This window comes from Myotis brandtii, unplaced genomic scaffold (assembly GCF_000412655.1).
Source record: "Myotis brandtii unplaced genomic scaffold, ASM41265v1 scaffold111, whole genome shotgun sequence".
Classification (NCBI taxonomy): Eukaryota; Metazoa; Chordata; class Mammalia; order Chiroptera; family Vespertilionidae; genus Myotis; species Myotis brandtii.
In genome coordinates, this window is record NW_005353789.1 from 2004142 (window position 1) to 2031244 (window position 27103).

The window sequence follows — 27103 nt, forward strand, 5'->3', positions numbered from 1 at the left end:
AGCAAAGAAAATAATTTTATGGTTGGGTCACAACATGAGGAACTGTATTTAAAGGGCCAGAAGGTTGAGAACCACTGCATTAAAAGATACTGTTGAGGAAACTATAAATTTGGTGGAGTACATATTGGTACAACCACTGTGGAAAACTAATTGGCATTGTCTACTAAAATTGAGTACTGTATATGCAGAGTCTATGATCTAGCAATTCTACTCTCATCTATATATCACATAGTGAAAACATACATATGTGCAGCAAGGGCATGGGAAAAGATATTCAGAATGGTCTTGTGTGCAATAGCCCTCAATTGGAAACAACCCAAATGTCCATCAGCAGTGAAATGGACAAATTGTTACGTAGTCAGAGAATGGAATACTATACAGCAATGAAAGTGAACCAGTTATAAGACATATACGATGGCATGATGCAACTCAAAAACATAATATTAAGGAAAAGATACTGTATAGTATCTTTGATCCAGAAGAATACATTTTTGTATCATTTCACTTATATAAAGTTCAAGGTTGAGGTTGGGGGCACCTATGGTGTTAAAGATCAGGATAGTGGCTTCCTTTAGAGCAGGGGTGGGGAACCTTTTTTCTGCCAAGGGCCATCTGGATATTTATAACATCATTCACAGGCCATACAAAATTATCAAGTTAAAAATTAGCCTGCTATATTTGGTCAAACATTTAATTATCTCACCCTTACTGCCTTGACAGGGCCAGACGGGCTGGATGTTCCCCACCCCTGCTTTAGAGCAATAGCTGAGTGGAGTTTCCACCTGGATGGGGCCTTGATTGGCCTCCAGGTTGCTGAGCAGACTATCTGCCCCAGAGGAGGTAGAGAAAATTTGTGACCTCCTTGCCCCGAGAGGTCTGGGAAGCCCAGACTGCCTTGATTAGAGATGTGAGAAGAAAGTCAGAGCCACTAAGAGACAAGGGGCAGAGGTGACTCTGTGTTCTGAAACATATCTGCTTTTCAGTTTTTACCTTCCATAATATGATTTCAGACAAAAATGTCATTGGCAGGCACCCGCTATCCTAAAATAGATATCACTATAAATTCTTTTTCTTTTTTCTTATTTTTAAGAGAAACTAAAATGGATGTCTATATGCTCTGGTTTGTAAGTCATGCCTCAATCACGAGGTCTGACCAAAGCGACCATTCATAACAAAGCTGAGTTGGGTAGAGCAGGGAAAAGAAAGGTAGTAGTGTCTTTTCTTTCTTTTTTCAGGCATCAAAAATGAAAAGTCTGCCCTGGCCAGTGTGGCTCAATTGGGTCAAGCGTGGCTCCATGCACCAAGAGGTCTCCGGTTCGATTCCCAGTCAGGGCACATGCCCAGGTTGTGGGTTTGTTCTCAAGTAGTGGGTGTACAGGAGGCAGCCTATCGATGTTTCTCTCTGAAAATGATGTTTGTCTCTCTCTCCCTCTCCCTTCCTCTCTTTCTCTCTAAAATCAATAAAAGCATATATTTTAAAAAAAAGTTTTTTAAAATAGAAGTCTCACATCCAATTCTTTTGAAACTAGATTCTGTTCTCTTTAATGTGAATGCAGTTTGGATAATGACTCACATGTAATAAAGTAAATCAGCTGACTCAACATGAATGTAAATAAACATACAGCACTGTGCTGTGCACCCCACGCCAGACACTGTCCTGGACACGCCCCAGCAGGACTCACCTCTGGTTTTGTTCTAAAGTCCAACCCAGGGAGGGCTCTCCTGCCATCAGGAGAAGTTCATCTATTGGTGGGTCAATTACTGCTTTCATAAATCACCATTCCGGTTCCTGAGAATTATAACCATAATCCCACTTAAATTCATAAAATGATATAAATTATATGTGTAGAAGTCACAATCTGAATGATATTTTTAAGAATGTTTATTTTTCCCTATTAAAGATTAAAATGCTTTTGGCCCATGTATCACTGTAGCATGTGATCCGAGAACCCCAAAACCCAGTGATGGGGCAGTTGCTGTATCAACCACCCCACTGTACCCCTCATTTCAATTGCAATCATTGGTTACTCCTCTTTGCTCTATTTCCTATCATAACCTGATCTTCAGAAATTATTTTTCCTCAGTCATTTCCCCCTTGTTGTGAATTAAAACAAAACATGTCATCTCTCCCAAGAAATTTTACACACTAAGTCTTTTGATAATTTATTTTGCCTTTTTAAAATCTTTTTTTTAGATTTTTAAAAATTATTTTTCAGTTATAGTTGACATACTATGTCGGTTTCAGGAGTACAACTTAGTGATTAGGCATTTATGTAACTTATGATCACCCTGATGATGAGTCTATTAATTGTAGAATGAATGACTTTGCCCTGTAAAAGAAATTTCAGGTGCAGACAGTCAGTGGGTGGGACATCCTTAACCTTTGCACTTGAAATTGCACCACTTCTCTGCTGTCTGGGAGAATTATGCCCATGGGTCATGGCTCCGTTTGTGATCTGCCATTTGACCTTACTTAATTTCTAGTAACGCAATAAAATTTTAGAATGACTAGTTAAGGGCTATATTGTTTAGACATTTTATGATTGTACTAGAGGCCTGGTGCATGAAATTCGTGCACTTGTGGGGGTTGTCCCTCAGCCCAGCCTGCACCCTCTCCAATCTCGGATCCCTCTCACAATCCAGGACTCCTGGCTCCCAACCGCTCGCCTGTCTGCCTGCCTGCCTGATTGCCCCCTAACAACTCCTCTGCCAGCCTGATTGACATCTAACTGCTCCCCTGCCGGCCCGATTGCCCCAACTGCCCTCCCCTGCTGGCCTGATCCCCCCTCACTGCCCTCCCCTGCTGGCCTGATCCCCCCTCACTGCCCTCCCCTGCTGGCCTGATCCCCCCTCACTGCCCTCCCCTGCTGGCCTAATAGCCCACAACTGCCCTCCCCGGCTGGCCATCTTGTGGCTATGGGCGCTGCCATCTTTGAGGGCGGGGCAGTCAATTAGCATATTCCCTCCTTATTGGCTGTGGGCATCGCCATCTTTGAGGGCGGGGCAGTCAAATAGCATATCACCTCTTTATTAGATAGGATATACTTCTTAGAAATATTAGAGTAACTCTGAGCAATCTTTCAGCTTCAAGGAGAGAAAATTAAGATATATTTCACTTTACTATGTTTATCATGGAATAAAAGCACATTTTAGTCTGAAAGTTAAGGTGAGGACTCAGCATCCCCAGTCAATGTGCAAGTTTTTATACCTTTGATTAACACCTTTCCTTTTATATTCCCTACTCAAACTCTAGAGTCACCTTCATTCCTTTTTTTTTTTATTTGGGAACACAAAGACACAATATTTACTTAATATCAAGATATATATATATACAAGATGGAGTGAGGGCATTCACTAAGCATAAAGAGCCAAGTAATATTTTTTTAAAAAAATTGATATTGATCAGCAATTATCTGTAGGAGGGTGATAAATTGATTCTCTTAAATCCAATTTCTTCTCTATATCCCCAAATGTCACCACCTTATGTCAGCTCTCAGGAACCTACCTGATCTCCAGGCCTCCAGCCTCATACTCTTCTAATACATTCTTCACCATGACACCAAAGTGATTCTTGTAGAGCATAGAGCCGATTCAGGTGCTTCTTACCTAAAATACATTGCTGGCTCCTGCATATCTTCAAGATAATCAAGGTTCCTCAGGTTTGGCCCTCCTAGGACACTATGGCCTTTCTGAAAATATGCAATCATTCAAAGACAATTGCTCTCTCATCTTTCTATATATGTACTGTCTGGAAATCTCTACCCCATTTTCTGTGCCTATCCCTCTCTTGTCTTTTTTTTTAATTAAAATTTTTTATTTCATTTACAGTGGACATACAATATTATATTAGTGTCAGGTGTACAACATAATGATTAGACATTTATATAGCTTATGGAGTGATCACCCCAATAAGTCTAGTACCCACCTGACACAATATATCATTATTGCAATATTATTGACTGTATTCCCTATTACTTATCTTTTAAGAACTGTCTCAGGAATTCATTCATTTCCTCATTTACGTATTTCTTTATTTACTCAATAAATATTTGGTAAGTGCCAATGATATGCCAGATACTTTGCTTAAGTTTGGGGACACAATGATAGATAAGAATAGAGAAGGTCCTTGCCTTGGGGAACTTAGAATCATGGGAAGTGGAGATAAATAATATGTGCTTTCTTATTAAAATCACACAAATATATATATCAAAAAATTCCCAAACCAATGACAACTCTTAAAAAAACTACAAATGAGAATTGCGTTACCGGATGCAGCCTTGTTTAACGGGTATGACCATTATCCTCATTTTCTGTCTGAGGAAGTTTAAGGTTTGGAAAGGCAAAGCAACTTTCCCACGTTCCCACAGCTAGTGGATGGAGCCGGGGGGAGGGGGAGGCAAAGGTGTAAGAACAACTGAGGAATAAATAAGTAAAGTGTATTCATAGGAGCGAGCAGACAATTTTGACTGCAGCAAAAAGTTCAAGTTGAGACAGGAAAGCAGGTTAAGGCCAAAAAGTAGTGCAGTAGTTCCCACTTACCTGTGGGGGAATATGTTCCAAAGCCACCAGTGGATGCTTGAAAGCATTGGTGGTACCAAACCCTATATACACTATGTTTTCCCTCTATATACATACTTTTTCACTTAAAGAAGCACTTTATGCCTTTTCTCTGGCATATCCGAACTGCCAGCATCACTACTCTTTCACTTTGGGGCCATAAGTAAAATAAGACTGACTGAACACAAGCACTGATGCTGGCAGCAATCTGATAATCCCAGCTGGCTACTGAGTGACTCACGGGTAAATAGTGGAGACGCTGGACAATACAAAGGGATGATTCACCTTCTAGGGACAATGCGATATTTTATTACTCTACTCAGAATGATGCGCAATTTAAAACTTATGAGTCCTTTATCTGGAACTTTCCACTTAATATTTTTGGACCATGGTTAACTGTGGGTAACTGAAACCACAGAAAGCGAAACTATGGATAAAGTGGGATTACTGTACAAATTTACGTCGAAGACCAATACGTATGTTTAAAGTCAGAGCTCCAAAGTGGCGAATGCTCTTTGCATCTTTTAGCGCCTTACACAGACGGTGATGCAAACAAAGTCTCCCTCTGTGCACCTCACCTGCACCCTTACCAGGTTCTTCCTTTCTCTTGGAACCCTATCAAGAGTCTTTACTCCTCATCTCCACTTCCTTACTCCCTAGAAATCTGCCAGTAATCCTTCCTAGCTCAACCTCCACTTCCAAGCAATGTATAAGTTCTGATGATTTTAATTCCAACCTCTTTCTTGAGTCTTTCCTTTCTCTAGTCCTTCTGCTACTTTTCTAGTCCAGATTTTTCAATCACTAGCCTCTCTCTCGTGGTTTGTGGCAACAGCAGCCTAACTGGTTCCCTCGCTTACAGTCTTTCCTCCTTTCAAATGCATACTCCTGTCTGGTGGCCGAGTAATCCATTCAAACATGGTTACCAAAGAATCCTGTGCTTCCTGCACACCTTCCTGCACCATCTCAGCACCTCTGTCTCACTCGGTAAGATATCACAGCACCAAATTATTTGTGGCTCACATAAAAATTTAACATTTCCTTTATTGCTCACCTCTTGCACTCATGATATTTTTTTCTTCCTGAAACACCATAAACTTCTTTTCATATCCCCAGGCCCTCTCCTTTCCTCCCAGCCCCACACCACTTCTTTGTCTACCTAACTTTTGTTCTGTCCTATACTCAGCTTCTGCACCACCCCCTCTTGGAAGCCCCCCAGCCACAGGAACTCCTCTCCTGGCTGGGGCTGGACGCTCCTCCACCCGCTCCCATTGAACCTTCTGCTTACCTGTATCTTCAATATGCAACACTCCTCTTGAATATTATTTGTTTTCCTCTCTTCCCCACTAGACTTGGGGGGAGCTCTTTGAGGAGAAGATGCCCTCTTATTCACGTGAGTATCCCCAGGGCCTGCTCAGGACAGACGAACAGAACGCCACCCATTCAAACTCCTGCATCTGCTTTGTCCCCTGTCACTGCAGCAGCCTCTCTCCAATTCATTTGGAAACTTTCACCTACAATAACAGCCTAAAAGTTCCCAAATGGCTCTGATCCTAAAAGCCCTTCCCCCTGATGTTGGTAATCTTTTTTGCTCAGTAACTAGGCTGCTTTTGGCACAAACCAGGGAAGATCAGCTAATACCTGAAAATCTGGACTAGCAATGTAGCAGAAGGGCTAGGATGCCTTGTATTAATTTTCCAGGGCTGCCATAACCAGGTACCACAGAATGGGTGGCTTGACCAACAGAAATTTATTTCCTCACAGCTCTGCAGGTTAGAAGTCTCAGATCGAGGTGTCAGCAGCGTTGGGTTCTTCTGAGACCTCTCCTTGGCTTGTAGATGGCTGTCTTCTCCCTGTATCTTTACGTGATCTTCCTTCTGCGTATGTCAATGTATAAATTTCCTCTGCTTAAGCTCCCCTGTCATTTGGATTAGGGCCCCATCCTAATGAGCTCATTTTAACTCAGTCACCTCTTTAAAGACACTACTTTTAAGTACAGTCACATTCTGAGGCACTGGAAGTTAGGACTTCCACACATGAATTTTGGAAGGACACCATTCAGCCCATAACATGCCTCTTACTCATGGATACCTATCCTCAAATTTGCTGCCCTCATTTGCAGAGGAGTAGGTTATAGCACCCTGGCTCCCTCCCTCCCTCTTGTTGAAGTTCCATTGTGATCACTTTAGGTTTGGATTTCTTAGAGCCCATACTTGTGGCATCATTTTGTGTATGAAGTTCATCTCCACTGACATATGAGAACTGTGGAGAACTATTTCTTCTTCTATGTGATATATTCTCATGTTTGAATACATGACTTCCCATTTTTCAATTTCTTTTCTGAACTCCTGGAGAATGTAAGGTTCATATCATACATGTGAATGGACCATTGTGTGGTATAACTAGGCCATGTCTTGGTTTTGACGGTTCAAAGAGATGTATAATATGTATGTATTGTTGATTTAGTGGTTTCAGATACAATGCCTTTTTGGATCTCCTAAAATAAAGCATATTGCACACTATATATTTTTAAATGCTAAAATAAATAGAACCCCAAAGAGGTCATATATCAAGTAGGTGTCAAAGCCATTCTCAAATTCAAGTTTTCAGAATAGAAGGCCAGGGCTCTTTCCACTATATCACTAGTTTTTATTTACAAGGTTCTGAGAGTCAGACATATACTTATTTTAAAAGCATTTACTTTTATGAGCCTATGCTCATTTTATTAACTCATAATTAATTACTCTTTTAAAATGTTTAAAATATTTGCTTATTTTAGAGGATATATGTTTTATTTTAAGTAAATTAAAATTCATAATTATGATTTATAATGATGTTTTGAATATTTTTAACTTAAAAATTAAATATACTTATTTAAACCTATGCAATAATCTAAAAATCTATTATACTTTTTATAATTGTTATAATCTATAATTGTTATATTTTTTATTGAAACATTTTTATAGATTTTACATTTATCAATGTTTTTATATATAAATTCTTATAAAGTTCTTACAGAGCTAAGTGATAGTACTTGGAAGATGATTTTTTGATTGACAGTAGGGGAGGAAATCTATTTATTAAATTATAATAGAGATTCATAGATGCCTATTTCATAGCAATAAAACATTTGTCATTAACAAAACATTATATTAGTGCTTATTATGTAAGTTTCTTTCCGTGAACCACATCTTAATCCTCCACATTAGCTTGTGATGCCTGTTTTACCTTTGGGGAAATGGAGGCTTAGCTAGATCCAACAGCTTACTAGTGATCTCAAAGCTAACAAGCTATGTGGCCAGAATTCGATCCCATGCCTCTGACTCCAAGTTATTGTTTCACTATGACACCAGTGAAGAAATTACAGGACAAAGCTATAGTCAGCAATTACTCATTAAAACCAGGGACACATTGAGTACAGACACTTTAAGTCAATGAAGCCCATAAAAAGGGTGTTGTATTGCTTTGATTGGTCATCTGACACTGAGTTAGTTAACCTCTGTGGCTCTTAGTTTTTCATCTATAAATCTGAGGTTAATTGTGGCATCATCCTCATGAGTTTGCTGTGAAAAAAAAATGAGTCATGTGTGTGTACATACATGTGAGCGGTAGCTATGCAAGCCGGTCCAATCCTTTTGAAAAGCAATAATTAGGTAGTTAAGTAACAAGAGCCATAAAAATGTCCATTCTCTTTGGCACAGGAACCCTACTGCTGGAAATATATTCCAAAGAAATGATTCAAAAGACAAGAAAGTAGACCTGGCTGGTGTGGATTAGTTGGTTGAGTGTCGTCCCATACTCCAAGAGGTCGCCATTCCATTCCTGGTCAGGGCACATGCCCGGGATCCTCAGTAGGGGCATGTAGGAGGCAGACAATCAATGTTTCTCTCTTATTGATATTTCTTTCTCTCCCTCTCCCTTCCTCTCTCTCAAATCAATAAAAATACTTAAAAAAAGGAATAATAAAAAAAAAAGACAAACACGTATATTTCTCCAGGTGTTAATTACAGGGAAAACAGTTTGGTAGTTCTTCAAAATATGAAACATATGGTTACCTTATGATATAGCATTTCCACTCCTATGTGTAACCAAGATAAATGAAAACATACATCCCACACAAAAACTTGTACATGAATGTTCATAGATGCTGCATTCATAATAGTCCCAAAGTAGAAATAACTCAAGTGGCTAAATAGATAAATAAAGTGTTAATATATCCATTCAATGGAATACTTTTGGAAATGAAAAGGATAAAGTAATGATACATGCTAGATCATGGATGAACTTTGAAAATATTATACCAAATGAAAATCATAAAAGGCCACACAGTATATGATTCCACTTATATAAAATTTCCAGAATGGGAAAAAAATATAGATATAGAAAGTAAACTAATGGTTGCCTAGAGCTGGGGAAGGAAACAGAAGAAGTAGTGAGTGACTGCCAATAGGGAAATGTCTCTTTTGGCAGAGGACAAAAATATTCTAAAATTACATTGTAGTGATGACCACACAACCCCATGAGTATAAAAGAAACATTGAATTGTGTACTTCAAATGGGTGAATTGTATGGTACATGAATTGTATCAGTAAAACTGTCTTTTTAATTTCAAAAAAATTTAGGAAGAAAAAGCGAAACCAATCCAGCTGTCTATCAAGATATCAAACACATACTCTATTCTGTTGATGGAACATAATGTAGTCATTACATATTATACATCCAAAGATCATGTGACAACACAGAAAATATGTCACGTGGTATTAAGTAGTATAAGAGTGAGGTACAAAGTGGTGTTGTACCTAAATGTACATGCATTTGGATAAAGGCTGGCAGGAGACTCAGAGACAAGAGAGTATGGGGAAGGGAATGTGCCTCCTTTCAGAAGTCCCTTTAATTTGCTGTATCTCGAAAGCACTTATTTTAATGTACTTTGTAATCGTAGCCTTGTGGTAGGTGCAGGTGGTACTGAAGATGCATAAAACAGAGAGAAGGAAGGAAAGAGCACAAGGGACATTTTAAAAAGCAGCATGTAAAATGTCCAAGAAATGGAAATTTAAATGCACATATTTAGCGGGGCATTTAAGGGGAAATTGGTATCGAGGGAGGTGCTGAAGAATGTAGAAGCAGGCCAGGCTCTAACAGGATTCTGCCCAGAAAACTTAAAAACTGGAATGCTTATAAGTATGCTCTTCCCTGTGACCTGCTTTCACTATCAAGTGTTGAGGGGAGGGGATTTTCATATACCGGAGCTGGTGTGGGTCTGTGATAAAAACCCAAAAGGAAGTTGGGATGCTTAGCAGTATGCACAGTTTACTTAAGTTCACCAAAATTGTACTGGAGTGTGGAAAAAGGGAGGAAGTCTGGCCAAGCCCGAGTGAGTCAACATTTAATGGCCCTCCACCCAGCTCTCCTCCCTTCCCAAGGCCACCTCACCTCTGTGTTTGTGTGCTTGACCCTAACAAGGAATGAACACCAGCTGGGATGGGTGGGGCAAACCCAAAACCCTGTTAGCTGGCTTCAGTCAACAGGTTGGGGGCTGAGGCAGAGAGAGCAGGGACCAGAGCAATGGCAACAATCTATACCATGTTCTTTTTCAGGAACTTTCTCCTTCCTCAGTTCCCACTGAATGTTTGAAATATCCTTCAACATCCTAGGACCCAGAAATAGCTTGTGGCTTTTGTGAGGGGCAACTGAAGTGCTGTGTCAGCAGTTCTTGAAAAGCACTCTATGGAGGCAAGGTGCAGTTATTTTTGCTCTGGAGAAATAACGGGTGAACAGGCTGAGTTTGGGTAGAGGGATGACAATCTTTAAGGTAGAATCTGCTTCCATTTCAAAACAGAACACACTAGTCCTAGGTATGGGGAAGAACGGGCAGTTGATGGACATCAATGGCCGTGTTCTCTATGGAGTATAAAATGAAGATTTCTAAGAGAGGACATATTCTTTCCTTCAGAATTACTAGGAATGTATGAGCTGCCCAGTGATGCACCCCTATGAAGATGCCCCCTGGATGAATTCCACTGCTCAGTCAACTAGCTGAGCCGCCAGATGATCCCTGCAGCCATTCTTCCTCATAAGAATTCTAGATTATTTCTGTGCACCAGGAGTTGATCTTATATTTCAGGCACCAAAATAAACACTGAAGGTTGTAATTACAGTTCAAGTCTTTAACCACTTCTTTGGTCTCCTTTTAGGAATCCAGTCTTAGAAAAGTAATACCAGGTACCTTTGATGTGGAGATCTCTGAGCAGCTCTGTAGCTTCTCAGGATGGCTGACTTGCCTTTTCTCTTATTCTCTGTTATTCCACTTTGTCCAAGTCCTTCCTCAGCACCCACATTCAGCAAACAGTGAGCTATATGTGCAGTGTCTAACACCAGCCACTATCCACTCAACCATCCAAACAACAGCAACAAAACCCTGTGTGCAAAGCCTGAAATGAGGGAAGGAGATAGGGGAGGGGAAGCCCTATTTAGTAATAACTACATGCCCCTCACTACTCAGTGTTTTGCCTTTGAACCCATTTTTGCAGACATTTCCTTTGATGTATGGCCCAGAATCATCACATATTTTCCCACCAAACAAATAATTTCTAGGTGAGAAATCTATGTTTTGCAACTGCTGGATTGTTTTAGTCTTAAGAACACCCAGTGCAAATAGTATCAAGAGAATCTTTAACCTAAAGAAAATCAGGCTCACAACAACCTAAGAAAACTAGTTATGTGTTGCCATAGCAACTAGGCCAGTCTCAGGGTGAAGGGCAGAGTTCTTCAGATTCATCTACTGTGTGCAGATTGACTTCCTTGAAACAGAATCATGTGTCATAATCATCAAAACGGAACCTGTTATTTTCATTAAAAAAAGAAGTTGTAGTCTCAAGTTGATCTGTTTTGACCTTTACCCTGGTGCCATTCAATGTCTTTTTATCTCAGAAAGGTGGGACTTGGTAACTGGATCCTTTGGAACGTTTATTCCTGTATTCACTAATATATTAGGGACCTGAGCCAGTTGGGTTTGATAGTAATTAAACTTTGATGGCTGGAACATGACCTGTGAAATGAGTTGCTGGTCTCTGTTTAACTCCTAATGGACAGAAATCCACATTGCTCAGAATCCAGCCATAACCCCCGCTTTCAGGAGAAGAAATCAGAGGTTTGAATGGCCTCTCCTGAGGGGTAAACTGCAGGGCCTCTTCCCCAGGAATTATGCTTTGCCTTTCTAGGCCACAGATATCTTCACAATTAGTCTCAAAATACCCTGTGAGATGTGTGTAAATAACACAAAACACATTTACAGGCTGGGCCACCCTGGTGGAAAGTACAAGTAATTTGCCCAGGTTAAAATAATTAGTAACAGCAGGGGTAGAGATTCCAGCAGGTCATTCTCCATTCCTTTTCTAAGACTACTGAAAAAAATTTTTTTCACTCAAGAAACATGGCCAATTAATGGACAGCAGGAGGCGAGGATGAGTCAATACTAGTGGATTCATTTTTAAAGGTCATTTTCATTTTAGGGGGTTATTATACCTACAGTTAAATTCTTTTTCCTATAACAAGCATCTTGATGTCTCCTCTAATAAGACTGAAGGAAAGTGAAAAATGTATACAGTGAGATGGAGAGCTGAGGGTTGAGGAGAGCTGGATCTGGTAAGATGTTTGGAAATTAGTGACTATACTAGTACAAAGAAAGATTCAGCTGACAAAAGGAGAGTCCTCTAACAGAAAGCACCTGCAGGTAGGTCTTAGTTTGTTTTGGCTGCTGTAACAAAATATCCCAGACTGGGTAGCTTATAAACAACAGAAATTTTACTTCTTACAATTCTGGAGGCTGGAAATCTGAGGTCAGGGTGCCAACATGGTCAGGTGAGGTCGCTTTTCCAGGTTGCCAACTTCTCATTGTATCCTCACGTAGGCAAGGGGGCAAACACTCTCTCTGAGACCTCTTTCGTAAAGACATTAATCCCAGTCATGAGGGCTTTGCCATCATGACCTAATCCAGCCGTGGGCAAACTACGGCCCGCGGGCTGGATCCGGCCCGTTTGAAATGAATAAAACTAAAAAAAAAAAAAAAAAGACCGTACCCTTTTATGTAATGATGTTTACTTTGAATTTATATTAGTTCACACAAACACTCCATCCATGCTTTTGTTCCGGCCCTCCGGTCCAGTTTAAGAACCCATTGTGGCCCTCGAGTCAAAAAGTTTGCCCGCCCCTGAAATCACTTCCCAAAGGCCTTATACAGTAATACCATCACCTGGGGGATTAGGATTTCAACCTGCAGACTTTGTGGGGACATGGACATTCAGACCACGCAATGTGTAAGACATGTGTTGGATTATGAAGGATACAGAAATACTTAAGGCATGAGTCCTGTCCTTGGTGCCCAACAGAGAGTGATGGATACTCTAATAATAGTACCTGGATCCTGTGGTAGAAAGAAAGTTATTCTGACTCTATTCAGAAGTTGAGGAAAATAGCGAAATATTTCTTAGGGAATCTGAGCTGGGCTTCATAGCACAAGTAAGTAATCATACGAAGATACTGAGGAAAGAATATTTTAGGAATCAGGAACAGAGAAAAAACCTCAAACCAACAAGACAACATAGACTGGAGTCTGTTAAAAATCACACATTGACCAGATATCATTTGAGATTTGGATTAAATTGTGGGACAGAGTTGGAGCTGAAGCACAAAAGGGCCACATTTTTTCAGGGTTCTGAAAAGCAGGTAGAGAACTTGTGAATTATATTCCACATAGATTCAAATGTTGAAAATCAGAAGTTAACTGTGATCATTGTTTTTATGCAATGAGATATTAGTGAAGTTATTTTTTAATATATTTTATTGATTTTTTTACAGAGAGGAAGGAAGAGGGATAGAGAGTTAGAAACATCGATGAAAGAGAAACATCAATCAGCTGCCTCCTGCACACTCCCCACTGGGGATGTGCCCGCAATCAAGGTACATGCCCTTGACCGGAATCGAACCTGGGACCCTTCAGTCCACAGGCCGACGCTCTATCCACTGAGCCAAACCTGTTAGGGCAGTAAAGTTATTTTTATAAAAGGATTCACATAGTCTGATCTATGTTCTATGAAGATAGAACAGGTTAAACTGAAAATATTCTGCATTTATGTCAACATCTGTGTATGACTTCCTTCAAAATGTCATAAATCATTTTGTAATATGTCCCTGCACAAGGTTGAATTTGCACAAACTGCAAGCTGAAGATGCCTGTGTAAAAATGTCGATTCAGGTATTTTAAATGAACTATTCAGTTTAAGTGCTGGAGGCACTATTGTGAGAAATGAGGAAATGGTTCCATCCAGCAGGAAAGCCAGCCAAGTCCCTGAAATCTCTATTTCCTTTCTTATAGGAACAGCAATGGAAACCTTCGATGTACAACAGCATTACTCCAGTCTGCTTTACAAGCCCTCTGATTGAGAAGCCAATTGGCAAAGTAAGAATGAATCTATTTCTTGTTGAACAGTATGATTTTAGCCTATTAGCTATTATTTCTTTTTGTCTTCAGCTATTTGGGAGACATAATCAAGTGGATCTTATAAAAGTGGCTGGTAAAATCCAATTTGGAGCTATTTGGTTGGCCCTTGTGGCACTTGCCCTATACAAAATGTTGAGCAGAGAAAATGTTGATCTGAGATTCTCTTATCTCTGCTTTTGCTTCCACATCCATCCTGATGATGTCCTCCCAACTTCCCTTATTGTCCTGGTTTCTCAGGTCTTTGATTTAACTTCCCCTGTTTGTCAAAACTTGTTAGAAGGAAAGAGGGTGCTTTTAGTCATTTACATTGTAGGGGAGGAGAAAGCCATTTTCCTCTACTCTCTTAGGTTCAGTACCTGGGGCAATGCAAATTAAACTGAAAAACAAAAAGAGATAAATGGGAGAAAAGGCTTATTACTGTGAATAAGGAGGCCTTTATAGAAAAGGAGTGAAGACCCACAGAAGTAGTTATATTTGAGCCTTATATGCCATTTTAACAAAGTGTGATAAACTGTGGAAAAGTGACAAGAGGAAGAAAATAGGTTTGAGGCTTCTTGGGCCATTAAATTGTGAGAAGGTGAATATATGGGGAAAGTTCATGGAAGATAAGTGATTTAGTAAGGCTTGTTACACAGACTCAAGTTGGTGCCTTTACTATTGATAAGAGTCATCTCTGGTGGTCAAGAGTCCTCATCCTCTTGGTGTAAGGGAGGAAGATACTGCTACAAATTTATGTTACCTTTACAAAGGGAAATGTATGCTCTGTTTTTAGACAGAATGGGGAGAGCAGAGAGCTTTTCCTGCATCTGCTGTTTCTCAGTTGCCTTTGTTACCAAGCAAGGGCCCACTCCTGTATGCACATAGGAGCCAAAATTATGACACTGATCTTAGAGTAAAAAAAAGAGTGATTTATTTAATGCTGAGTCAACTCAGAGAAGACAGGAGGCGCCATTGAAATCTGTCTCCCTCATTAGGGGATCTGGACAAGTTTTAAGGGTTAGGGAGAATAGGGAAACATGAGGTAATGCTGGTGGGGTAAGTTTTGATTGGAGGGTTTTGGAACTTGACCAATTATGGTATAGGGTGAGAGGCAAGAGAAAGCACAAAGGAATTCTGGTCTGGCAGAGATTGATTGGTCAGTGTTTTGATTTATCCATATTTGATCCATGAACCAGCTCTTCCTCACTGAAGGAACTCTTGCTTGGTAGAGGGCTCCAGTGGACAAATTTCTATCACTTGAGTTCTGTAGACTAAAGATCCTTGGTTCTGGTTCATCCTGAGGACAGGGGCGGCACACACACAGTGCTGTCTCTGTATAGTAGCTCAGGTTGAATTAATCGCCAAACTGCTTTAAGGGAGCAGAACCAGTTTTAAGCTGGTCAGTGTGATTCGTGTGCTGTTTCACCTTCATCTCAAAATAATCCTTATGCCAAAGTGACATATTTTGAGGTGGTATATTCTGATCCCCTTCAACATATTAGTATGAAATCCAGCCACAATACTACCTCTTTCAAACAGATTAGTTATTTAAACTCTTTTGTGGGAGATGCCTCTAGAGGAGAAATTATGGGGTTTTGCCTGAACTGCTAAAATCATGTCCTTAGTCCCACCATGGAGTGTAGAGCCACATGATAAGAGTATGGGCTCTCTGGAGCCAGCCTGCCTGGGGTCAAATCCCAGTTCTATCACTCACTGGCTATGTGACTTTGAGCAAGTTACCTGTATAAAAAGAACATCATAATATTACCTGTTCCTGGGACTGTCACCAGGATTAAATAATTTAATATAAATTCACAAGAACAAGTATTTTTAAAAATATATATTTTTATTGATTTCAGAGAGAAAGGGAGAGGGAGGGAGAGATAGAAACATCAAAGATGATAGAGAATCATTGATTGGCTGCCTCCTGCATGCCCCCTACTGGGGATTAAGCCTACAACCCGGGCATGTGCCCTGACTGAGGGGGATGGGGGGATCAAACTGTGATCTCCTGGTTCACAGGTCAACTTTCAACCACTGAGCCACTGGGGTCGGGCAGAACAAGGATATTTTAAAACTTATTTTGTTCACTATGTATCAAGAACTCAACACATGATGCAAATGAACTTAATGAATGAATAAATGCAAAGCAATACACATAGTAAGCTTAGAGGAAACACATCCTCAATTTGCTTATCTCAAGAAATGGGAGCTATAGAAGGTGGTGTCCTATGTGAGGAAGAGAAGTAAAACTCTGGCCAGTATATCAAGGACACTTTCCAGGCACACCTCAACAGAAGGACCACAGTCCACCTGGATACCCACACTTTCCTGTCCTCTGCTACAGTCCTGCATCTCTAGACCACACATAGTCCAGCCACTAAGATGAAACATAGTCACTATAGGGACGAGTCAAAAACAAACAATTCTTTCAATAGGGCTTTCTCTCCAACTTATAGATACATGTGGGCAGAATCCGAGTTTTTGCCGTTTTTCTCAAAGAAAATGAATCTGTTTTTCCTGCAATTCCTGGTAAATTTGCCCTGGTGGCAAGTCCGGCAAGGCAGCTGTCTACAGAGTGCGAGGTCCCGGCTGCACAGGAAGCCTCCTGGCAGTGCTGTCAGCACTGCTGACATGTTGCAGGCATAGCAGGGGAGCGACCCAAGCCGGGGACTGAGTTTCTGTGAGGTCTGCACTTCCCCTCTGCTGACGGCAGTTCAAGTGAGAGGAGTATCATTTGGCCCAAAGATAAAAACAACAAATAATCAAAACACGCCCTGAACATCACAAAGTGTGTTGGCAACCGCTCTGACACTCACTCTCTTGCCCTCGCCTCTGTCCTCTGCAGCCCCACCTCTTTTGATTTTGTTTATATAGATTCTAAATGGACCACCACTTTGTTAGAACAGAAAGAAGCCATTTCAAAGGCTGAGGTCAGAAGTCAATGAACCCCAGAGGGTCTCTTTTGACTAAACTTTATTTTCATCCAATAGACAGCCTTGACTTTTACTCCGTGTTTTCCTAGACCTGATCAGAAACACTAACAGCAGTGTAAGAAGGGTAGGCAGGGGGTTTTGGAATGCTTCTCAGAGAGCAGAAGGCACTTAAATGCAGTATGATCATTCTTGGTTTAGTGATATTTGCTGTGGATTCTCAGCTCTCCCTCGCCTGCCAGGGCGGAGTTAGCAGTAGGTGTCTGTGAGTGACACCAGGACTGTCTTGGGTTGAGTGGGACTGCTCCCAGAGGATTTTCTTGTTCTCTTTTCTCCCCATAGCTCTGGCTTCTGGGCGTAATACTCTTGCTTAAAATACACAAATGAACTCACTTTGCAATCAGCTGTTATCTATCCACCTGGAGATGAAAAATGATGCTGAAAATGTAAGCAAAGTCAAGCTTTAATTACAGGGGTCAATGGAAGGCAGCATTTGGGGTGGATAATTGAAACCTGTAATTAATCTGCTTAGAATTCAAACTCTCTTTCTCACTGTCAAGAAGCTTTCTGTTGGGCGAAAGGCTGTAAGCTGGACCCAGATGTGATTTCTGTTGCCCAAATTATGGTGCCACAAACTGAACCAGGGAATAATGTTTCAGTGCTATGGGGGCAGGAAAGGTGTGAAAACCCCCGGCTGGAAAACAGAGGATTCCAAAGTGAGCTCATGATAGGAAAAAGGATATTATGGAGCCAATTCCAGTCTTACAAATAAGCCACAACTTTTTAAAATTAATCAGCGGTTCTCAACCTGTGGGTCGCGACCCCTTTGACGGCCGAACGACCCTTTCACAGGGGTCACCTAAGACCATCCTGCATACCAGATATTTACATTATGATTCATAACAGTAGCAACATTACAGTTATGAAGTAGCAACGAAAATAGTTTTATGGTTGGGTCACAACATGAGAAACTGTATTTAAAGGGCCAGAAGGTTGAGAACCACTGAATTAATGGTTATGATGATGATAGGAATAAAGGAGAGAAACTTCTTGGAGCAAAAAGGGGAAGCCAGGGAAATCATTGGGCCAAGCAATGACTGGAATATGTGGTTTTCCACCGTTGAATCAAGAGGAGTTATGTGTTTTATTTTACATAATTGGAGTCAGAACCTTTTGAATGGAGCATACAAATTTATGTAAATAAGAATGCAAATGTTAAAAATATGTGTCTTGGGATCTCCAGGGGATGACCCGGCAGCTAGTAAATATTGTGTGGTGAAAACTCAAAATTAACATATTCCCCCAAATCCCATAATGTTATAACTGGAAGACTTCCTTGGTAATTTATAGGAGATACCCTGGAGAATGAATTAAGACTGATTATTTTAATGTATTTGACAATAAGAATGTTACCCCCCAAGAGGTTACACAGGGTAACAGTAAATGCAAAAGGGATTTCAGGATTTCAATAAATTAATGGCAGATTCAAAGCAGATGGTTGAAAGGGAATTAGACAAGGATGACAGAGACAAAAGCAGGGATTTAGGGAGGTAGGTAACATTAGAGGATGACATTAAATTCAACTACCAGGCTCTGCCACAAAATTCTCATTGGAGCTACTGGCAAGACAAGAGGCTAGGCAGAAAGAAGCATTATTTCAACTCAGCAAAGCACTGAGCAGATCACACCAAGTCAGAACAACCCAGTGAAGTGCCATGACCTCCGGAAACTGCACAGAATACCAAGCAGGTGGAGTTGTTTTGGATTAGGAGATGCCCATGACCTTGGCTATGCCAAGCTTCCTTTCCCAAAGTAATTTAGGTGACAGGTAAACTTGTCCTCAGTCAAAAGAAATGTAACTGTCACACATTATTTGATTTAACCAGAAGGAAATGGAGAGATAAACTGCCTTGAGGGATAGCAGTGTTATTAAATGGAAGGGTGGCTAAGAATGCAAACCAGGCTCCCTAGGCCTCCTTTATTTCTGGGAGAGTGAAGGGGAAACTGGAGGAGCGAGGTGGAAGTGACTGGATAAACAACAGATAAAAAGAAAGGAACTGGTGAACTCAGAAGCAACAAAATATAGAGCTGCTGTATTTCAAAATTGGGAGTCATCTGTGGGAAGAAAAGAAGTAGAGGTGCCCATTTTTAATAGCTTAATTTTTAGCTCCTTTTAGCACTAGAGGATTTTTCTTTCCAAAGGAAAGTTTATCTTAGCAAACAGGGGGCATCTTGGGAGTAGTTTTGTAAATCGCAGCCAGTGGAGAATGATTGAATGTCATGGAAGGGTCTGGAGAGAGAGCACCAGTTCTATGAGAAGCACCCTGGGACTTAATATTTAGGGCTCTCAGTGACCCAAGAAGATGAAGAAACATCTTCTGTTACACCCATTAGGGTCCATGCCATTTCTTCCTGTCGTCTCTTTTCACAAACTAGTCTGTGGCCTCTGCTGCTTCCAAAACCCCAAAATACTGAAAGTCAGGAATGGAATAATCAGAAGATAATAATGCTGAGCAAAGCAAGCCACTATAGTTCCTGCAGTTTTAGATAAACATAATTTTAATTTTTTGAGTGTGAGGGCCCCTGATTTGACTGGATCTCTGTCTCTATGTATTTAGCTTTTGGTCATTGAAGCAAAAATACATTAAGCTAAGTATTTTTATTCTAGGGCTTTTGTGACAAGCTAGAAGAAACTTTCAAGTTAAGGGGTCAATTTTCTTCTTATTATTATTCTAAAATAATGAAGGTTTTAGCAGGGCATATGTCGACCCATCTGAAGAGAACATTTTTCAGCCTCCCTTGCAACTAGAAGTGGCTATATGGTGAGATTATGGCCAACGGGATGTGAGCGGAAGTGATGTATGCAATTTCTGAGTCATGCCCTTTATAGGAAAAGCAGGCCACTCTTGCTGGCTGGAATACACATGTGGTAAGAAAGCTGGAAGATCAACCTTAGACCAAGAGAATATGACTGAGAAACAGCAATGAAGAGTTGGCATTTCTGACTCCATAGAACTGTTGGCTGCTTGTGTTCAGACTGCTATTGCCTGGGACAGAAATCCACTTCCATCTTGTCTATACCAGTACTATTTTGGCCATTGATCCAGTTGCTGCAGTGGTATCTTAATGCACAATTAGAGCAGAGGGAGAGTGGGCTGCATGCTCTTTGGGAAATCATTTAGAATCCAGCGAAGGTAGAAGGCAGAGTCTGGTATATTACATATCAGTTAAAGGAATTAAAATGTTGAGTTGCTGACACATATTTGTCAAATCAAGCCTGGATGAGAAGGAGAGATACAGAGACTAACTAACGTGATGAGCAGAACTCTGCTGAGCAGAGGACCCTGTCTTTGAGTTCTGAATGTAGTAAACACAGTTATCTATCATGTACTGAATTTTGAAAAACTGAGGCAAACAAATTTTTACTAATAATACTCAAACTCAAGCACTATAATGGAACCCATTCATTATCTGGTCAAATAACATTTCTATTAATACTTGTGTGTAGGATCTGTCATTTTATGAGATGAATAAATCATTTTATCATACCTTATCCTAGATCCATTCCCCTTCTATTTTACATAAAATAACACTTATTTTTTAAATACATCTTTATTGATTTCAGAGAGAAATGGAAAGGGAGAAAGAAATAGAAACATCAATGATGAGAGAGAGTCATTGATCAGCTGCCTCCTGAATGCCCCACACTGGGGATTGAGCCTGCAACCCAGGCATGCGCCCTGACTAGGAATCAAACTGTGACCTCCTGGTTCATAGGTCAATGCTCGACCACTGAGCTATGCTGGCTGGGCAACACTTATTATTTTGACTTAATAAGTTAGCCCTTTAAAACATTAACTGTTGCACCCATTAGAGTCCATGCCATTTCTTCCCATCATCTCTTTCCTCAAAGTGCCTGACACAATGACATGCACGTAGTAGGCAGGTGGTGCTTGTCTATTGATGGATAAATGAATACAGAATCTTAATTTGTTATTCAGGCAGCTATTTTCATCTTCTCATCTTTGTTCATATGATTATTGAGGTAGTGGCCTACTATAACTACTGAAGACAAATAATTTTTAAAATCAATATCATTAACACTATTCTGTAAATATTAAATAACCAGAGGTAGAGATAGATTTACATTTAGAATCCTGGATTCTCACTACCACTGAAGCACAACTTAGGCTTTATTACATTAGGTCCAAAAATGAAAGTTCATCTGGATAAGAAGTGCAGTCTGATGTACAAAGACAAGAAGTCTATCCATCCCAACATTGCTAACAGACTAGATGGCTTTATCAACAGGCTTTCTATGCTCCAAAGAGTTGAAATAAGATTTAGCAAATATGTTTTCCGTAGCTGGTTTGGCTCAGTGGATAGAGTGTCGACCTGTGGACTGAAGGGTCTCCAGTTGGATTCTGGTCAAGGTCACATGCCTGGGTTTCTGGCTCAATCCCCAGTAGGGGGAGTACAGGAGGCAACCAATCAATGATTCTCTCTCATTATTGATGTTTCTATCTCTCCCTCTACCTTCCTCTCTGAAATCAATAAAATATAAAAAAAACAAATATGCTTACACCAATGGCAGTTCAATCTATGTCCTCCTGTAAACATATAAAAATACTTAATGCCAGCTCCCAAAGCCAGCAGGAAGTAAATGAAGTATGGACAATTAATATCTGTAGAATATACTTCATTAGGTTTATAAAATTAATTTATTCAGAAATAGGCAAATACCCATATGCTATAAAAATAAGAAGCAACAAACTTAAACACAAATCATTCTTGTTATTCTGGTCTTGCTTTACAGCTTATCTATAAAGGTTGAAATAGATGGTACCACATGTATGGCCTGAATGCACAGACAGGATGTACTTGATGTTTAAATATTAGATAACTGATTATTAAAAGCCCTCCCCCCTCACACACACACGTAATCTCCACACCCCTACTATTGGGGACTACCCATTATCAAAGGGTCATGGAGTCATATTTGTATTACAGAACTTTTGTTTATGCTATCCTTGTCTCAATGTGCTGACCCTTTTCCATTAACACTGCCCCAATTTGTCTCCCAGAACCCAGCTTGAAAATATCAAGTGGAACTTCTGATGGAAAATGCTAAGTAAAAATGCTGTCCTGCTCTGTTAGTGACATAAAAAGAAACTTTACTTTGTCCCACCTGGGGATAGGGAAAAAAGATGACCCATGATTAGCATACATACTCTCTATTCATATAGATAAAAAAAGTAATATCACTAAATTCTGAGAAATAGTCCTACAGAGTTATCAGCAGAATTAATGCAGAATTTATGCAATATTGCTGCCTTTGGAATACTCTGGGTACCCTTGAGAAAGCCCAAGGAGAGGAAGCCCTCCTTGGAAATACTGCATTCTAAGCATTCTATGCCAGGCAAGCATCCACTAAGAAATAAACAGACATTGAATGCCATCCATGTGTGAGGCAGTGAGCTATAAATGGTAATCTAGGGCCCTTTGGTGTAAACATTAGCAGCAATAATAATTATTATAATACCTACCATTGTCTGAGAACCCAGGACCAAACTGACATAAGTTCTTCATATCTAGCCTCTCATTTCATCATTTTACTGGTGAAATCTAGAGAGGATAAAGGGCTTACTCAAGGTCACAGACTAATTAATAAATGGTAGAGTTGCTATCCCAAACCAGGCATGCCTGATTCAGGAACCTCTGCCCTAACCACCTGCCTTTTTATTTGGATGATTTCTTTTCTACTTCTATTTGAAATATAATCAAAGATTGCTGAGAGCACACAGAAGGATGCCTCCCAAAAAAGTATGACCTGGCTTATATTATGGGTCTCTCTGGCTACAGTTTTTCATTTTCATTTTCCGAAAGGCCCCAGTTATAAATAGCAACCCTGCGCAAGTGGGAAATAATGTGTGAGCATGCAGCGTTAGGTTGGCCCTTTAAAGGCAGTGGCTTTACAAAGAACTTTAAAAGGGGTAGGAACTGCAAAGATATCACCATGAGGTGACTCCGATCAAAATAGTATTCCTCAGAAGCCATTCCAGATAACTTGTGTCCCAGTTTTTCTCCTCTGGGAGAAGGAGGCTTGGTGCTCACAGAATCCATGAGGCTCTGCATTTAATTTTAAGAACTTTAACACCCGATGAAAAGTGGTATTGTTAAAGTTCAATTTAACAAAAAGATCGAATAAAGCCTAAAATCTTCACTCGCCACTGATGCCTGTTAGATTTTTCATATAGACAGTCTGGCTGCCTGGTAAAATAAATGAGCACGAATGAAGTGAACAGAGAGCAGATTGCATAAAGGTTTATGGTCTGAAGAGCAGGGAGGTAATTAGTGGAGCGATGAACTCCCCAATTGTGTCTATGTTTTTAAAGGTCATTTCCTGCATTTTATGAGAGATGGGGAATTACATTGGGGGCCCCCATAGAACTTTGTGTTTACTATTAGGGGCATTTATTTTAACCAACCTTACTTTAGGGTTGGCTGAATGCATGTCTGTCTTTTGCAGGGGCTTGTAATTAGCTTGGCTGGGGTCTTGGGTGGAGTGGGATTGTGCCTTGTTCATTATTTATGTCCCCAAAGCACCACGAATAATTATCTCCATATTGAAGCTGCTTACTGAGAAGGAGAGGGAAGTGGTAGAAAAAGAAAGGGAAAGACATTTTTATATTGTTGTATCTAAGATTGCCGTTTTCTGATTACCTGGGGTCAGGCTGCTTTAAGTGCCTTCTGAAACCTCTCTAATGAATAGCTTAGTGAATAAATTCAACTTTACCTTAAAAGATGTTTGCTTACAGAATAACTATAACTATATATATATTGATTTCAGAGAGGAAGGGGGAGGGAGAGAGAGATAGAAACATCAATGAGAGACTCATTGATCGGCTGCCTCCTGCATGTCCCCTACTGGGGATCGAGCATGCAACTGGGCATGTGCTCTTGACCGGAATCAAACCTGGGACTCTTTAGTCTGCAGGCTGATGCTCTGTCCACTGAGCCAAACCAGCTAGGGCCAGAATAACTTTTAAAAGGCTCTATTCATTTGCATGAGGCAGAAACTGCAATTTTTACACTAAGAACTTTCAAATAGAATCAGCCATAAGAGGCATGTTGAGATTAAAACAAAGTAGAAGAGTGAGGGGGAGAGAGAGAGAGGAAGTTGTTTCCTTCCTTCACTGCACCAGTGAAAGTGATCTTGCCAAGGTCAGCAGGAAAATCCTAACTGCTACACCCAGAGTACATTTCAATTCTTCTCTAACTTGATGCCATTGACCTCTTCTTAAAAGTTGTTCCTCTCTTGGCTTCTATGAGAGCTGTCTTCTAATTCTCATTTGACCTCTTTTGCTATTTCATTCTCCCTCAACAATACCTCAAATTTTGTGTCCCCCAGTGTTCCATTCCTGGTACACTTTTTTCTTTAAATTGATCTCTCTCCCTGAGCAATGTTCTTTAGTCTCTTATTTCATTTGTTCAACATGGTCAAAGCTAAACTAATTAGCTTCTCTTCCCCTTCTTTTGATTCACCTGCTCTACAAATGTTCTGTTCCTCCTCTCTCAATGAATGTTCCTACCTTATACCCAACAATTCAAGCCAGATACTTGGCATCATCCATAATTCTCCCCTCTCCCTCATCCATTGAGTCTGCACCCAGTTCACATTATTCTAAATCCTTAACATTCACCCTCTCCTTCCCCATTGTGATTGCTGTGATTAAGGCCTTCATCATCTCTCATCCGGTTACTGATGAGCCTTCTAACTGTTTTCTGTATCTTCACCTATTTTTTTCAATACCTCACCAATACCACTACAGAGTTTTATCCTTTCAAATTGCAAATATGATCAAGATCCTTACTTGACTAAGAGGTAGAGTGGCTCCCTATTGACTAGTGAGTTAGTCTAAATCTCTCTGAATAGTAGAGTGAGGCATGTGTGATATACCTACCCCATCATCCCTCCCCAGCCTCAGCTCCCATTGTACATTCTCTCCAATCCTACACACTACTCTCCACTTCATGACTTTGTACCATTGTGCATGCTGTTCCCTCTACTTGTTCCCACCTCATTCCCTTCTCTTCTTCAAAGTCTCTCTTACAATTCACTTCCACTTCTCTCCCACCCCTTCTTCAACCTTTATTCTAAGTTAAAACTGTATTTTATATGTTTTCTTTTGCAGCATTGCTCTTACCTTGTTGAAAGTTTTCCCTTGTATTCCATCTCTTCTTAGTAATGGAGCACGTTTCTTATCTTTGTACTCCGCAGTGTGTGGCTCAACACATGACATGCTACGCACTGAATACTCTGGAAATCCTGTTTCTGCTTATGAATACCCTGTCTGTTCCTTTCACCACATACCCAGAATTCAAAGCTCATACAACCCCACAACTTAGAACTTCTCTACCCACTTACAGATTTTAGAATTCTCTTGGCTAGTTACCTGACTCTAAACTTTTATGGACGGGGAAAGTTGAATACTCCTCACAGATGATTAATGCTGATGATTATGTTGGAGCTCATTATAAGAAAAGGAAAGATTTTTATCTGAGAGCATGAAGATAGCACCTTGGCCAATGTCAATTCCTCCTTATTAACTGACTAGAGGCCTGGCGCATGAAAATTCATTCACTGGAGTGGGGGTCCCTTAGCCTGGCCTGCCCCCTCTCACAGTCTGGGAGCCCTCAGGGGTGGGAGGCAACCCAGCGATCAGGGGAAGGCGATGCCCCCATCACACCTCTGCTGCTGCCGCTCTGGCAGCACAAGTCTCCGCCAGCCCTGGTTACCTGAGCCCCGGGAAGCCCTGGGTGGCTGGGAAGCCGCCATCCAAGGCTTGCCTGATCCTAGGACTAGCCCTGGGCAATGGGGAGCTAAGGGGGCTGGGGGACTCAGGAGGCAGGCATGCAGGAAGGCCAGACCTGCCTGGTGGCAGGCCCAGCCTTGCCATGCACCTGCCGCCCTGGCGGGGCTGAGGGGACTGGGCGCCACCATCTTGTGGCTGTGGGCGCTGCCATCTTTGAGGGCGTAGAAGTCAATTAGCATATTCCCTCCTTATTGGCTGTGGGCACTGCCATTTTGAGGGTGGGGCAGTCAATTAGCATATTCCCTCCTTATTGGCTGTGGGCACTGCCATCTTTGCTACAGTGTGAGGGTCAATTAGCATATTCCCTTTTTATTAGATAGGATAACAATGATAATTGAGGAAGATAGGCATATTACCCCATTTAGGGAATTCTACCCTATCTATTTTATTAAATAGCATTGCAGTGGGAGTTAGAACCACCTGCTGTACCTTTAGGAGCAAGAGTGATTGTGGTCAGTGTTTGCAGATGCTCTCTGTACAGAGAGAAGGAAAAATGGTTCCTGGCTCCAGCTTGGGCTTTTGCTAGGAGGTCAGTCATGAGAGAAAGTTTGGTCTTTTGTACCTTAAAAATATCTAACCAGTTTTAAATTAGGCATTCTGATAGGGAAACACAAAGTATAAAAAGATGAGAGTTTTTTACATATGATTAAATATCCCACAAAGAAGAGTTTGTAGCACTAAAATGTACATTCTGTAGTATTAGTCAATACTGGTATTTGAAATAATAAAATGTAGTGATATACTTATTTTAGAGGAGATAACATATAAAAAACAAAGAATCCTCATACAACTCCTTACTATGATAAAAATATACATTTATAATTATACTAGAGGCCCAGTGCACAAAATTTGTGCAGGGGGGGGCGTCCCTCAGCCTGGCCTGTGCCCTCTCGCAGTCCGGGACCCCTCAGGGGATGTCCACCTGCTGGCTTAGGCCTGTTCCCCGTGGGGATTGGGCCTAAGCAGGCAGTGGGACATCCCTCTCCCAGTCCAGGAGCTCTCGCTCCTTACTGCCTGCCTGCTCACTGCTCCTTACTGCTTGGCTCACTACTCCTTAGTGCTGCCACAGAGGCAGGAAAGGCTCCCGCCACCGCTGCTGCACTCAACAGCCGTGAGCCCAGCTTCTGGGACAACCACCAGGGGGCAGCTTCTGCGTTGAGCGTCTGCACCCTGGTGATCAGTGCGCATCTGGTCGTTCTGCTGTAATGGTTGCTTAGGCTTTTATTATATAGACTAGAGGCCTGGTGTACAAAAATTTGTGC

General features: G+C 40.9%; 1 protein-coding gene across 2 annotated transcripts in view; it reads left to right on the plus strand.

Annotated features, from left to right (window-relative positions):
• The window catches only part of RASGEF1B (RasGEF domain family, member 1B), a 548743-nt gene that overhangs the window by 368187 nt on the left and 153453 nt on the right, over positions 1-27103 (plus strand). For both annotated transcript variants that reach the window (XM_005857414.2, XM_014544657.1), the window contains one exon: positions 13928-14011. In XM_005857414.2, the coding sequence (XP_005857476.1) occupies positions 13928-14011 (84 nt within the window). The remainder of the gene's footprint in view (positions 1-13927; positions 14012-27103) is intronic.